General features: G+C 47.2%; 1 protein-coding gene across 5 annotated transcripts in view; it reads right to left on the bottom strand.

Moving 5' to 3' along the window:
• CA12 (carbonic anhydrase 12) overlaps nt 1-13339 on the bottom strand; it is a 70685-nt gene that overhangs the window by 15311 nt on the left and 42035 nt on the right. For all 5 annotated transcript variants that reach the window (XM_030761692.2, XM_089904445.1, XM_030761691.2 and 2 more), the window contains 4 exons: nt 8939-9034; nt 8037-8100; nt 7653-7810; nt 6178-6307 (listed from right to left, as the gene is read on the bottom strand). In XM_030761692.2, the coding sequence (XP_030617552.1) occupies nt 6178-6307; nt 7653-7810; nt 8037-8100; nt 8939-9034 (448 nt within the window). The remainder of the gene's footprint in view (nt 1-6177; nt 6308-7652; nt 7811-8036; nt 8101-8938; nt 9035-13339) is intronic.

The raw sequence follows: 13339 nt of genomic DNA, 5'->3' as shown, positions 1-13339 counted from the left end.
AGGCACGGGGTGAGAACGCAACGCCGGGGCCCCTGAGCTGGCAGGTACGAGGGCACGTGCCACACAGACGTGGGAGAGCTGCCTGCTCTCCATACAAGGCTCCGGTGCAAGTCAGGGTCAGCAGAAGGTGGGCAGTACGACGCACAGAAGGAAATCACACAGATAGAGAAGAACTCCAGTACCACATGCCTCACCCGGGAAGGTACAGGCCCCTGAGAAGATGAGCAAGCTGCTCGCCACGGGGCACTGCTACCTGTCTGGCTGGCTCAGGTGCTGCGTCTTCCACGGGCGTCTTGCTGGACCCGAGGGATGCTGGCTAACTGCGTCTGAGGTCTTCTGAAGCCTCAGGTGCACACCCAGAAAAGTCCAGCAGGAGGAACAAGCACCTTATTTACACAGCTTGCAGTTCCTGAAACAAGTCTAGCATTTTCTAGGTTGATTTGCAGTTCTGTTTATTCAAACAGAGTTTTGAAAAAAAGGAATACAATCCTTTTCCTTTCAGTGTATTATTTTAAAGTATGGACTGTTTTAGTAGGTGACATGTTCCACAGTGATTAGATACGTATACATATAGGTGTATATCTTTAGCAGCCTCCAGTCTTATAAAAGAGGCAGGGAGAGTTTTGGTTTAGCAGGGATTTGAGAGTTTAAATATATAAAATCCAGTTTCAGATGGTAAAACTCTTGTTACTGTGCTTAATACAAGTCACAGACTCAAGTAACTGAAATGCTGGTCCTCTCTTTGGATGATGCTTTGGTAAGAAAAGCAAGGAAGATGCCCTCCGTAACCACAGACCGTAACTACCTTAAGAGGACATATTTTACTGGAGTTTTTCTTAACACTGTGGAACCCTGTTGAAGAAATAATTTCTACAAATAAGTCTGCCCAAAAGATGCCGCCAGATTACATGTGGGAACTGGTTTTCTATGACCGTGCTAGGGCCTGAGGGCTTTGCCTTCCAGATTGCAGGAATGCAGGCCCAGAAGAGAGAGCCGTGCTGCTCTGAGGGGGCCTAAACCCTGGAACGGTGGGCGAGGGTTATTATGCAGCCCTGGTGCTTCATGCTTTCAGTTCCCTTTGGGGGTCAGGCTGTTTGTGCTGCAGGAATGACAGGTGGTGGGACCGGGGCTCTTACCCCTGTCAGGCCAGATGACAGAAGGCCTGACGGCCTCCCTCAGCACCCCCATCCCATCCCGGACCTTTAACACTTGACAGCTATGTTCTGATCTTTACGTTTTCCTCAACAAATAGATTGATTTGAATGCTGTTGGCAAATTGATAACAAAGCAAAATAAAACTTCATAAAACTAAAACTTGACAACCAGTCAGGCTTCTGTTTAGATCGTTCTGCAGAGAAGACACTGGTGGGGAGAGGGGAAGGGAGACGGGTCGGCTCTATTCCTTCAGACTTGTAATGAGCACCAGGCACGGTGCCAGGCACAAAAGGCTAGTAAGACGCCCACAGCCCCTGCTTTAAGGGACTCGTGGTGTGTGGGTAACAGCCATGTTTTTTCTTTTTTTTTTTTTCTGCGTGGTAATACATAATTACCCTGTGGTGTGCTAAAAACTATAACAGATGAACAAGTTCAGCTGCACTGAAGTAGGAGACTGTAAGTCACCCTCAGGGGCATGGGGAAGACTTTGGCAGGATATGGTTGGAGTTGGATCTTGAAAATTTTTCCTGGTGGAAGAGGTGAGGGGCATCCCAGACAAAGGGACTCGTGTGTGCAAAAGTCAATAGCGTGCACACATGAAAGCGCCTGCCATGTTGAAGGAGGCCCCGCAGGGCAGGATGGGAGGAGGGGAGACATGCTGGAAGGATCAGCTTTCCGCCTGACCCCTTCTCCCGCTGTTCGGCCCAGAGGCTTATTGCTGGGAGCAAGAGAACATCCCTGGTGGGCTTTTCTGTTCCCCGCAGTGGCTAATGTGGGGCGTGCTCAGTAACACGCGGTGTGTTGAACTGCATTAGGTGTGACTAGGACTCCACTTCTTAGCACATTTGACGATCATTCCTGACTATTCAGACCCTGTATCCGGGGTAGGCGATTTTAAGGGGTACTCCTCTGGTCTTTCACTTGGATCCTTTGGAAGAATTAATCTTTTTCCATCTAATAGAGTTTATTTATAAATAGGGACTTTTAGAAAGTTGACAAGGTCAATAACCACAAAGCATACATTCTAGTCTCAAAAAATTAGATAATTAGGCATCTTAGCTTTGTAAGGTTTTTTCTCTCTCTTTTTAAAACATTTTATGAAACTACCCAGGTCCCTCAGGGTCAAGCAGATTCTAATCAGGCTACTCCACAGCTCTGCTGAGGGGGAAAGCCCTACCCCTCGACTGCCCAGCGTCCTTGTCTAAGTGTCGCCTCAGCTGGCTCCAGGCTCTGAGGCATGTGACATGCACTCGCTCAGAGCAAGCGCACTGAAGACACGATTATAGAAACTTTTTGGCTTCCTCTTGGCCTTCAAGTTTTCCTTGCCCTGACATGTTGAAAATAGAACTTGATAACATTGGCATTTGGGCTTTATTACCCTTTTTCATCTGGACCCAGTGTGGGTGTCTTTGGCTGGGAAGAGGTCAACTTTAGGGAACCGAGAATCGGGCCCCTGAACTATATAGATGTGCCTCTACTGTCTTTCTCCTTCCTCACATCGGGCAGCTGACTGCTACGAGATCTGGACTGCTCCCAGGATGTGTTCCTCCTCTCCAAGACCCCACCTGGAGGACGTGAGTCTTGTTTCCTCTCTTCAGCTCAAGACTTCCATTTGTGCCACTTGGAAGAGGCACTTTTTAAGAGCTGAAAAAAAGTGCCTGGCGTGACTTTCATCTCTCCACAAGGACAGGGCATTTTAACCAAAGGCAACAAGAAACAACATACACGAGAGAAAAAAAAAAAATCATATGAAAGGGAAGGAACAGAATGATGAGGGCATTCTGAAGAAAGTTGCTACCTCAGAGGCACCTGGACCCCTGGTGAAGGAATTGGTAGGCTTCTTTGAAGGGTGAATAGTTCTCTCTCGTCTACTTCTGTTAGCCTTGGCCCTACCCAATTATACAAGAAGAGTACCTACTCAAATCCTAAAGGAAGATGGGAAACAGGGATAGAATAGAATAAAGACCAGGGCATGTGAAATAAAACCCTAGAATCCTGTGATAGGAGTGGGAAAAAAAGTTCTGGGCCTAGGAAAGTCATTGTACAATCCATAGGGCAGCGGTTCTCAATCAGGGGCAACTTTGCCCCTCCTCCCCCAGAGACACTTGACAATGTCTAGAGATGTTTTGGCTGTCACAAGGTGGGGATGCTGCTGGCATCTAGAGGGTAGAGTTCAAGGACACTGCTAAACATCCTGCAGTGCAAAGGCCAGCCCTCACAGTGAGAATTATCCAGCCCCACATGTCAGCGTTGACGTGCTGATGCCAAGGCTGAGAAACCCTGCCCTAGGGCCGTCATAGACTCTACACCTCCTAAGGACAGAAACCAAGCTCTGTGTTCCTTTTCTAAAACAGTTGAAGAAAATACAGCGTCCGGTTAAGTGATTCAGTCCCAGTTGTTCCAATTTGGTTAAACCTCAGATCCCCCTCTCAAGGTCCGTGCACTTTCTTTCATAAAGGATTTCCTTAACATTACTTTTTTCCTGGCAGAAAACTCCAGAGTTTTCATTTTCCAACCCCATAGTTCCTGTTAACTTTCAGAGAAGACCCTGAATTAAACCAGCCCCTAATTACAGACATGCCTCAGTGGAAGAGCCTGCAAACAATTGAGTCCAAATTGCTCAAGGTTCCCACTGACAAACAAGCTTACCCCATCAACCTGAAAGGACATGTTACAGTCTGAGACCCGCGCCACGTTGGTGTGAGAAGGCCCTTGTGAATTGCAGGCGCCCCTGGGAGGATGAGGTTTGGGGCTTCACTCCTTTGGGGCTGCCTTATCCTTGTTTCTTAGGGGACAGCCCCATTTGCTGCCCGAGTCTTTGGGAAATGAGGGGAAAGGGAGAATTCTGGCCAAGTTTCTATAATCAGCCTTCAAATGAACAGGTTTGCCTTAGACTGCCACGGATTCTTACTTGAGGGAGAAAGCCCAGCCCAGCCTTTGGAAGCAGCAGCTCTGGGTAAGCCATGCTGGAGGGGCAGCGGCAGAGCTGCATTTGGGCTGTGATCTCCACGTCCTGAGCTGGAGCCAGTCTGGGGGCTTCTGCTTAGAGGCCCCTCAAGCTCCCCCAGCCAGACTGGGAGGGTCTACTGAAGCGCTCTGTTACCAGCCTGACTGCACTGCCTGCTCTACAGGCGCCAGCTTAGACCTGAACTGGTCTAAGAAGATGGCTAATTATCCCCGAGGCTACAGTTCATTGTACACGTGGGGGTTACTTTTGGATGTCAAGTTCCTGCATGCTTTCTTCTGTTTCTCTGTAACTGCCCTCACACACTGTCCCTGCAACGTAAAGTCAGGATGGACAGTTGTTAGTGTCCACTTAGAATCAGAACATGTTAGCACCGAAAGGACGTTAACTCACCTAGTCCAACCCATCATTTTATGGCTGAGGAAACCAAGGCCGAAGAAGGGACATGATTTGCCTGCGTCATATAGCCAGGAGGAAACAAGGTGAGGCCTTGAACCTGGGTCTACTGACTGTTGAGGAGTATCTGTCACACCATCCCTGGTGACTTGTAGAGACTTAGCACAGAGAACAGAGCTGACTATTATCCTTGAATCACAAGGCAAATTCTACCTGATCTATGTGGGCAGAGTCCCTTATCTCCAGGAGGAGTTTTATTTTATTTAAGAGTTGAAGTATTTCCGTTTAACCCTTGACTACTATATACTTCATTTAGAAAAATAGGAAAAGAGAATGTTATATCCAGAATGGAACACCAGGGGATAATTCTATGCATTTGAGGTATTTCCTGGAAAAGGAGTTGGTATAGTTACCATCATGGACACCCTCAATTTTTAGGAGGGGCCATTGTTTATAGATTCAGTTTGCAGACCAAGAAACTGGTGGAAAGAGGGAGATGACCTTAACTAGTGACATCTGGAGAGGAGAGCACAAAAGATAAATTCTTGGGCAGTTCTTGATTAAGTAACTGACAGAGAAGGACGTAATTCTGACCATATGTGTGGGTCAGGGCAGAAGGGCATGTTTCTAAAGCTTTCTGGCAAGGGCCTTGAAATCCAATCTTCCTGTGGTCCACCAAGCTTAGCAGGTGACAGTTACAATCTCACACACTACGAAAGGAGCAACAACAGAACAAGGTGCCCCATGTGAGACGAGGAGAGCTGATTCTCTGACAGGTGGGTTAATGGTCCTCCTTAAATATGAACCCTTGGCCCAGCTTGGCCACAGGCGATGTGAGAAAGTGAACTTAGCGATTTGAAGAGTGTGGGCCCCTCACCCCTTTCCCCGGGCCCCCAGCTTCCAGCTGTCTTGATGTAGATACCGTGCAAGTCAAGATGTTAACTGTCCATCTGGGAGGTTATGGTTACGGATTTAAAAGGAAGAACTGAGCTTCCATAGCTCAGGAAGAAACCGAACTATTAAGCTTCATTCCGTATAGATCTCGGATGCCTGTGCAAGCTTCAAGGAGATGAGACAAAAGGCAGTTCTGAAGCTACTTTCTTGTCTAACGGGCCCTGCTACATTGGACCATGAGCTGCCTGTGGCTCGGATGTGGGTTATGCCCATTTTCTAAAACCTTACAAAGGAGCATCCCTGGACCTTGGTGGTGCTGGTGGTGCCAGGAATCACCTGGCAAGGCCAAAGATGGGCCTTGATGCCAAGAAAGCCTGTAAGAAGTTAGAAGGTTTGATCTCATGAAAAGGGCCCTATCATGTATCTTAGGAGAAGGGGTAGGTAGTTCTTCAGGGCAGAGAGGCCCCCAGAACATCCTCTCTTCCCCATCTGTGGGAGACTCCCAGACTTAATGATTGTTCCGGTCCACGCGCCTGGAGGGTCTGGCTCGCGCTTCTCTACCAAGGCTCAGGGAAGTCAAGGTCAGTGGAGGGAGACCTCAGTAAACCCACACACGGTAGCTCCTCACGCATCTGGTTCCCTTGGCAGCCAGGGTGCTCTTAACCCATCTCCTAAGGGTATCAGTGACAGTGCCCAAGAGCAGGCACCCGATTTCATACAAAACAGACATCTCGGCACCACACTCGCCACACACTGCATCTCCTCACCTTCATGTCGGAAGGAGACGTACACCAGCCTCTCATCAAATTTCTGGACCTGCCGGAAGTTGTGGATCATCTCTCTAGGGGACGGGTCCTCCACCCGTGTGCAGTACAGGGCTGTCTCCAAATCCGTCAGCTACGGGGGAAGAGCAGAAACACACCCCACGGGCAGAGTGACGCCCCCTTGCCTGACCTCGAGGGAAAGGACCACCAGATCTCACCTCCGAGGCCTGGCGGGAGACCCTTGAGAAAGCAGTGGGGAAGCCAGAAGCTGCCCCTTCCCTGCGCGTGTCTGAGTGATGGGGCTCGGCGAGCCCGTGTGTCTTCCCACTGTCTTCCCACCTCCCGGGGCTGCCGGAAGGGTTCATGCTGTCAGCTCCTGATTGAGCCGGAAATCTGCCCTGCAGGGAGGGAAACCTGGGGCGGTGAGGGGTTCCTCAGCCTCCCACGGAGACTGCATTCCTCTCCTGAGCCTCATTCAGGACCCAGCTCTGAATCAGAGGGGCCTGGGCCTTAGTCTGATGGTCCCATCAAGAGGAACCAAAAGAGGGAGGCAAGAGTCTCACAGGTCATCTGACTTCTAGTTCCATGGTATTTTCATACACCCATATAGATCATGTAACTGTTTCCAAGTCAGTTTCTGGGTTAGGACATATTACTGCCTTTCTGAGCATTTTCTCTCTTGATTCATCACGTCTTTATTCCCGTCAGCCTACTTGCTGCCATTTATTGAGGTTACTCAGATCAATAGCTCATAGTAGAAAGGAAGGAGCAGCAGTGAGAGCTGTGCTGGCTCATGAAGCGGGTGGGGGCCGTGAGCCAGTGTGCAGCGGCCCCCTGGCCCCGTCTCCTGGGCAGCCATACTTCCGACTGATGAAACTCAGCTGCAGGGTAGAGACACCGGCAGTGACCTGGAACTCAGCTCTATCTTTGGGTCTTAGCTCTGTCACTAACCAGCTGGTGATCCCCAAGTTTCCTCAACTCTCTAACCCTTGCTTTCATCACCTAAGAAATGAGAGGGTTAGAGATGATTCCCAAGGACTCCGTCCCCCAGTTTTACACTAGACTGTGAACTTCTTGAGGGCAGAGATCCTCATTGCTGTAATCCCCATCCCCTCGGCTTTGTTAAACAGTCTAACCTGATCCTGTCTTTATTCTGCCCCTGTAAAGTAGCCATGCTCTTTCCTGCCTGGGAGGTAGACACTATCCACTGAAGGATATATTAGGAAACGCAGCTTAACAGCTCTTATTTAAAGAACTGTGGAGACAGATTCATTTTCCCCACTTGACTTGATAGCTCCACTTTTGAAGCTCAGCCTGTAATTTCTGAAGTGCTTCCAAGCCCCTGTGATATTTGGAGAGGTTTTGAATAGCTGCCAGTGAAACTCTAAGTGAGGAAATTAAGTCGTTGATTATGATATGGGTGGTGGTAGGGTCCGAGGTACTACGTGCTCTCTGACAAGAAAGAGCACGACAGTTACCTGCTGCTGGGAAATTTCCACAGGGTTCCGGAAAACCGTCCAGAGCACGGTCGGGTAGCAGGGAGGTGTGGTCAGGGACCCTCGGTAGCGGTAGTACTCCTCAGGCCTCTTCGGCAGCAGCTCTTCGATGCTGAAACCCGGAATGGACACTTCTTGGCCTGGAGAGACATGTTGGGGGATGATGTCAACTTGCTCCCCAAGGCAGAGGTGCAGCTGAGCATATGAGAGACTAGGAAGGTGAACTAGCCCCATTCTGAGCCACCTGATCCTAGGACTTGGTCACAGACAGTACCTGGCCCCCTGCATGGGTTCTTCTTCAGATCACACAAGGGTGAATACACTCTTCTCCAACAGAGGGTGAATACGCATCCAAGGACCTCTCACCTTTGTACTTTACATCTTTAAGGTGACTGAAGATCTTGTCATATGATGGATTGAAGGAGCCCATCTGCAATAGAGATGGGGCAGGTTGAACAGGGACAGAATTCAATAGGCTGAGCTTGGCTTGACAATTGTAATGGAAGGGCTCTGCTGAGGGTGTGTAATCACCACTGCTGAGATCCTCCCCAAAGGATGCACTTTACTAGGACAGTCATGATGCATCACTAGGCTGTTAGGGGGTTGGCGGAATGGTCCTGCCCTCTTGCATCTCAGGACATCCTATTTCCAGCTCAAGGCACTGGGGCTGGGGTGTCCCAGAGCAACAGGTAGAGCTTGTGCTCCTGATTATCTGGCTGCGAGCTTAACGGCCACAAATAGCATGTTCTCTAACCAGAACTGAAGGGAGCTTGAGTTCATGCAAGCCAAGTCAGGCAAGTAAGTATGTTGAGAAACGACATACGTGCTGTCTCCTTAGGGGGGAAAATGCAAGCAAATCAGGAGATGTTCCCATGTTCTGGGATTAAGGAAAGAACTTATGCTGGGGTTCCTATAAAGGATGGAGCTTGGATGCTGGAAATTGTATCAGGCATGTGATGGGGCAGCAGTGAATGATTCCCCACCCCCGACAGGCCCTGTCCAACTTGGCAATTCCTTGATTATGCAATAGGGCTGGAGACTAGGACTCATCTTTCCAGTGTCACCTAGGACATGCCCATTCCTGCTGTCCAGCCACAGAAAGGGCTGCCTCCAGGCCAAGAGAGCAGGAACCCTGTGGGGAAATAGCCCCTGCTCTAGAGTCAAGACACAGCCGAAACGGAACAGACAGGTGTGCATGGAACCAAATGCCAAGTCTGATGTCATCCTGACATCAAATTTCATGTAAAATACGTCTCAACATCTCTTACCTCTATGAGAACAGCTAGGACCGCGAGGCCTTCTGGCTTGTCACTGGCGATGCTGGCATTGGGGTACAGGTCCGAGTTATAATAGACCATATGCAGCTGCAGTGGGAGAGGGGAGATGAGTTGCTATCTATCAGGGGATAGGGTCCCATGGGAAGCTTTCAGTTTTGCAGGAGACTGGAATCCAATGGGAGGGACAGACCACCCCCATCCCCAGCTAGATTCGGCCTCCCAGACCCTTGCCTCATGGCCACCCCAGTGTTCCCTTTTCTCTCAGTCCTCTAGACTGCAAACTCCACCAGGCCAGTCTGTCCATCTTATTCACTCATGGTATCCCAGTGTCTGATACGGTGCTTGAAAAGTACCAGGTACACAATAGATTTTGAATGAATGAATGAACAAATTGGCTTTTATACTAGCTGTGAAAAAGCTTGGATACTTTGGAGCACTTCTCCCTTCTGATTTTTCCTACTTATTCTGGAGCCTGGGGCAAAATGGTCCCATGTGGCTTGCCCAGCCTAAGCCCGGCCACTCTGCATTTGATCTGGGGGCCGGGGCAGTAAACCTCCAACTGTAACTTAATCATACTTGTACCCAGAGCAGGACATGCATTTATCTCTCAGGTGGAGACAATCACAACATGACTTTTATACAGGTTTTATCAACTATATTTTAAGAGACCATGAAACAAAAATGCTACTCCATGAATGTAGACCCCAAAATACCATTCTAAACTCATTTTTTTTCAAAGCAGAAATTGCTTATCATTATTAAAGTGAGGAAAAGAGAAGTTTTTGAGAAATGTTGGGTTTAAAAGGTCTAGGTAGGGCTTCCCTGGTGGCGCAGTGGTTGAGAGTCCGCCTGCCGATGCAGGGGACACGGGTTCGTGCCCCAGTCCGGGAAGATCCCACATGCCATGGAGCGGCTGGGCCCGTGAGCCATGGCCGCTGAGCCTGCGCATCCGGAGCCTGTGCTTCGCAACAGGAGAGGCCACAACAGTGAGAGGCCCGCATAGCGCAAAAAAAAAAGTCTAGGTAAACTCTGATGAGTGATGTTGATAATGAGGGAGGCTATGCACGTGTGAGGGCAAAGAGTATATGAGAAATCTCTGTATCTTCCTCTGCATTTTGCTGTGAACCTAAAATGCTCTTAAAAAAAAAAAGTCTTAAAAAATTAAAAAGAAACAGACTAGGTAAGCATTAAGACATTATTATGACAAGCTCTGACAATGTTTAACCTGATTTTTTTTTTTCTTAAGCAAAAAAAATGTTTATTTGGATCAAAGAATGCGATTTGGGGCACACAGATTTGGGTAGCTTCCCAAACAGTGTCCTGCTAGGGAGTAAAAGGGGCTTTTAAAGGCAAAGAAGGGAGGTTTGCATTACAAAGAATTTTGTAATTTTCAAGTTGGAGGCAGAAGCTAGTCTTGGCTAAACATGGTTGAATACTAAGGCTGTTACTAGAGGGAGGGAAAAGTTCGTTAATGTGACAAGTTGCAGGTGCTCTTGCAGAGTCCATGGAGTATTGGTGGTTTGGCCCAGTTCAGAAGTTCATGGTTCCCGCTGGTGAGGACGTGCATAAGGTTCACCTCCTTAATGGCCTCCTAGCTCCATTTTAAAACCCCTTGACGTAAGTGACTCCATTTTATTTCACAGTCCTTTCTCCTGATTCTCTTGGAATCTGTCATCCTCCCCCTACATGACAAGGTTAAGTCTGTGATCTGAGACTCCCCACCAATTGGTTAGTAAATATTTCCATTTTCAGCTGCATTGGTGTTTGTTTCAATTGTCATTTTCTTTGTTGTCTCTTCTCTCCAGATGTGGCTTTTGCCTCAATATTAAAACAATTCCAGCCTTCAGAAAACAGGTGGATAGATATTTGTAGAGTGAAAGTGTTCCTAAAAATCTCAGATAATCCCTCGTTTCCTGCCAGAGGCTGCTCTAGCCCGTTCTAAAGGGTTATAGCTGGACCTCTTGGCAGTTGGCAAAAGGGGAATAGTTTGTATTGCTTGTCATCAGCTTTATACAGGAAATGAAGTTTGTCTTAGGTCTACCAGCAAGCCTGCTCTGCTCTTTGTCTGTTCTCTCTTGCCTTATGTGATGTGTTAAAATATATCCACAAATTATTTGACTCGTTCTTCAGAAAGTAGAGCCTAATTCCTCTCCCCTCAGGTGTGGCATTGACTAAATGTCTTGCTTCTAATAAATCATGTAAGGTGGAAGTGATAATATATGACTTCTGAGACCACATCATAAAAGGCATTGTGGCTTTCGCCTTGCTCACACTTGGATCACTCACGGTAGAGAAAGCCAGCTGTCATGTCATAAGGACACCCAAGCAACTCTATGAACAGGTTCACGTAGCAAGGGACTGAAGCCTCCTGCCAATAGCCAGCATCAACTTGTCCACCATATGAGCCATTTTGGAAGCAGATCCTTCAGCCCCAGTCAAGCTTTCAGATAACTGTAGCCCAGCCAATACCATGACTGCAGTCTCATGAGAGACTCTGAACCAGAGCCAGTCCCCTAAGTTGCTCCCAAGTTTTTTACCCACAGAAACTGCAAGATAATAAATGTTTGTTGTCTTAAACTGCTAATTTTTAGGGTAATTTGTTATGTAGCAATAGATACCTAACACACTTTCCTTGGTTGAACCCCTATCTGGGCATCTTCACATCTTCACTTACTTCTAAATAACTCCTTCTCACACTTACTCACTCAAGGCGCCTAAGAACATATCTGGTTTTTCCCATCACCTTTGAATACCTCATAGTTAAGGTAATATTTGTATCACAAACTCCCTTATGTCATGCCTTGGATTGATTTTTCTATGATCAATGTTATATTTTCTTCAGGTATTAAAGCTTTAAACAATAAAGCATGTTGTTGGAAATCTTTATCATTCTTCACAGAAAAATTCCTTTAATTTTTGGGTAGTTTAAATATATTATGTCTATTCTACATTCTCCTTCTGGACATTAAGAGCTTATAGACATGACTTCATTCTGATAAAGCCCCTTAGACGTGCAGGAGTGTCATCCTCCTACTTTGTTTAACCTGATTTTTAATCCTAAAGGTAGTATCACCTGTCCTCCAAAAAACTATATTATATATGATCACATGTATTTTAGTTGATTCTTTGCCTCTTGAGACTCTGACACACTGAGATTTTACCTCTCTTTTCCTTTTTCTTCGTTAATCTCTTTTCCCATCTTATGTGATTATAAATAGAATTCAAGCATATTTTAATGAATACAGCTCAATGTTCCCCACTTTTCAAGTGGCCCTTTCTAATTAAAAAAAAGTTATATCAAGTTATTTCTTCTTTTTAATGGTCCTCTATTAAGGATTTCTTAGGGGCTCCTACTTTACCATCTTTCCCCCCCAAAGGATGTAGCCTCCACACCATCTTGGCCTGGCATTGCTTTGGGAAACAGTGCAGAACTCTATGTGGCTAAAACCCTGAAGGTCCTAGATCCTTATTTCTTTTTATTTATTTATTTATTGTCTATTTTTGGCTGCGTTGGGTCTTCATTGCTGCGCACAGGCTTTCTCTAGTTGCAGCGAGCAGGAGCTACTCTTCGTTGAGGTGTGCAGGCTTCTCATTGCGGTGGCTTCTCTTGTTGCGGAACACAGGCTCTAGGCGTGTGGGCTTCAGTAGTTGTGGCACATGGGCTCAGCAGTTGTGGCTCACGGGCTTAGCTGCTCCACAGCATATGGGATCATCCCAGACCAGGGATAGAACGCGTGTCCCCTGCATTAGCAGGGAGATTCTTAACCACTGTACCACCAGGGAAGTCCTGATCCTTATTTCTTTTTACAGCTGACCTTTGAGCTTGTGTTCTGTTTTAGCACTTTTCTCACTTGTTCAGATGAAATCAAGAGGAGGTGAAGACTAATACAAACAGAAGGGAATTCCCTGCTGAGAGGATTAAGAGAGTCTTCTTATATAGACTCAAGCCAGAAGAACTGCTACACTTTCAAGGACCCTCCATAGAGAATCTGCCACTTTAGGGTCACCTTGATGTTTTTTCTCTGTTATTGACATTTATGGTCCATCTTCACCAGGTTCTTGGTCTGATGATGTGGCTTAATAGCAGAAAATTCAATAACTATTTTTAAATGCCCAAACCCTCTCAGCCTACACCCTAACTCCTTTACCCCCCATGGGAAAATAGAAGCCTCCTTATTGCAGTTAGGCTGAAAGAAATGGCTGTCCTGGAGGTTCAGAGAGGGGCCTGGTCTGGAATATGTGTATCTCCAGTAGGGCCATCCTACTGGGCCAGAATTATAGCTCCTCCACCTCTTGTAACTCGACCTCTAATTAGCCTAAGACATTAAGCAGTTCGGCCTTTAAGAACAGAGGGGAATGGTCGTGTCATTGTTTACCATGGGCTCCGTTAGC

This window comes from Delphinapterus leucas, chromosome 2 (assembly GCF_059928025.1).
Source record: "Delphinapterus leucas isolate spDelLeu-1000000601 "Yukka" chromosome 2, BTC_Dleu_Yukka2, whole genome shotgun sequence".
Classification (NCBI taxonomy): Eukaryota; Metazoa; Chordata; class Mammalia; order Artiodactyla; family Monodontidae; genus Delphinapterus; species Delphinapterus leucas.
The sequence above is the reverse complement of the archived record's forward strand: the minus strand, read 5'-3'. Positions and strand labels throughout refer to the sequence as shown.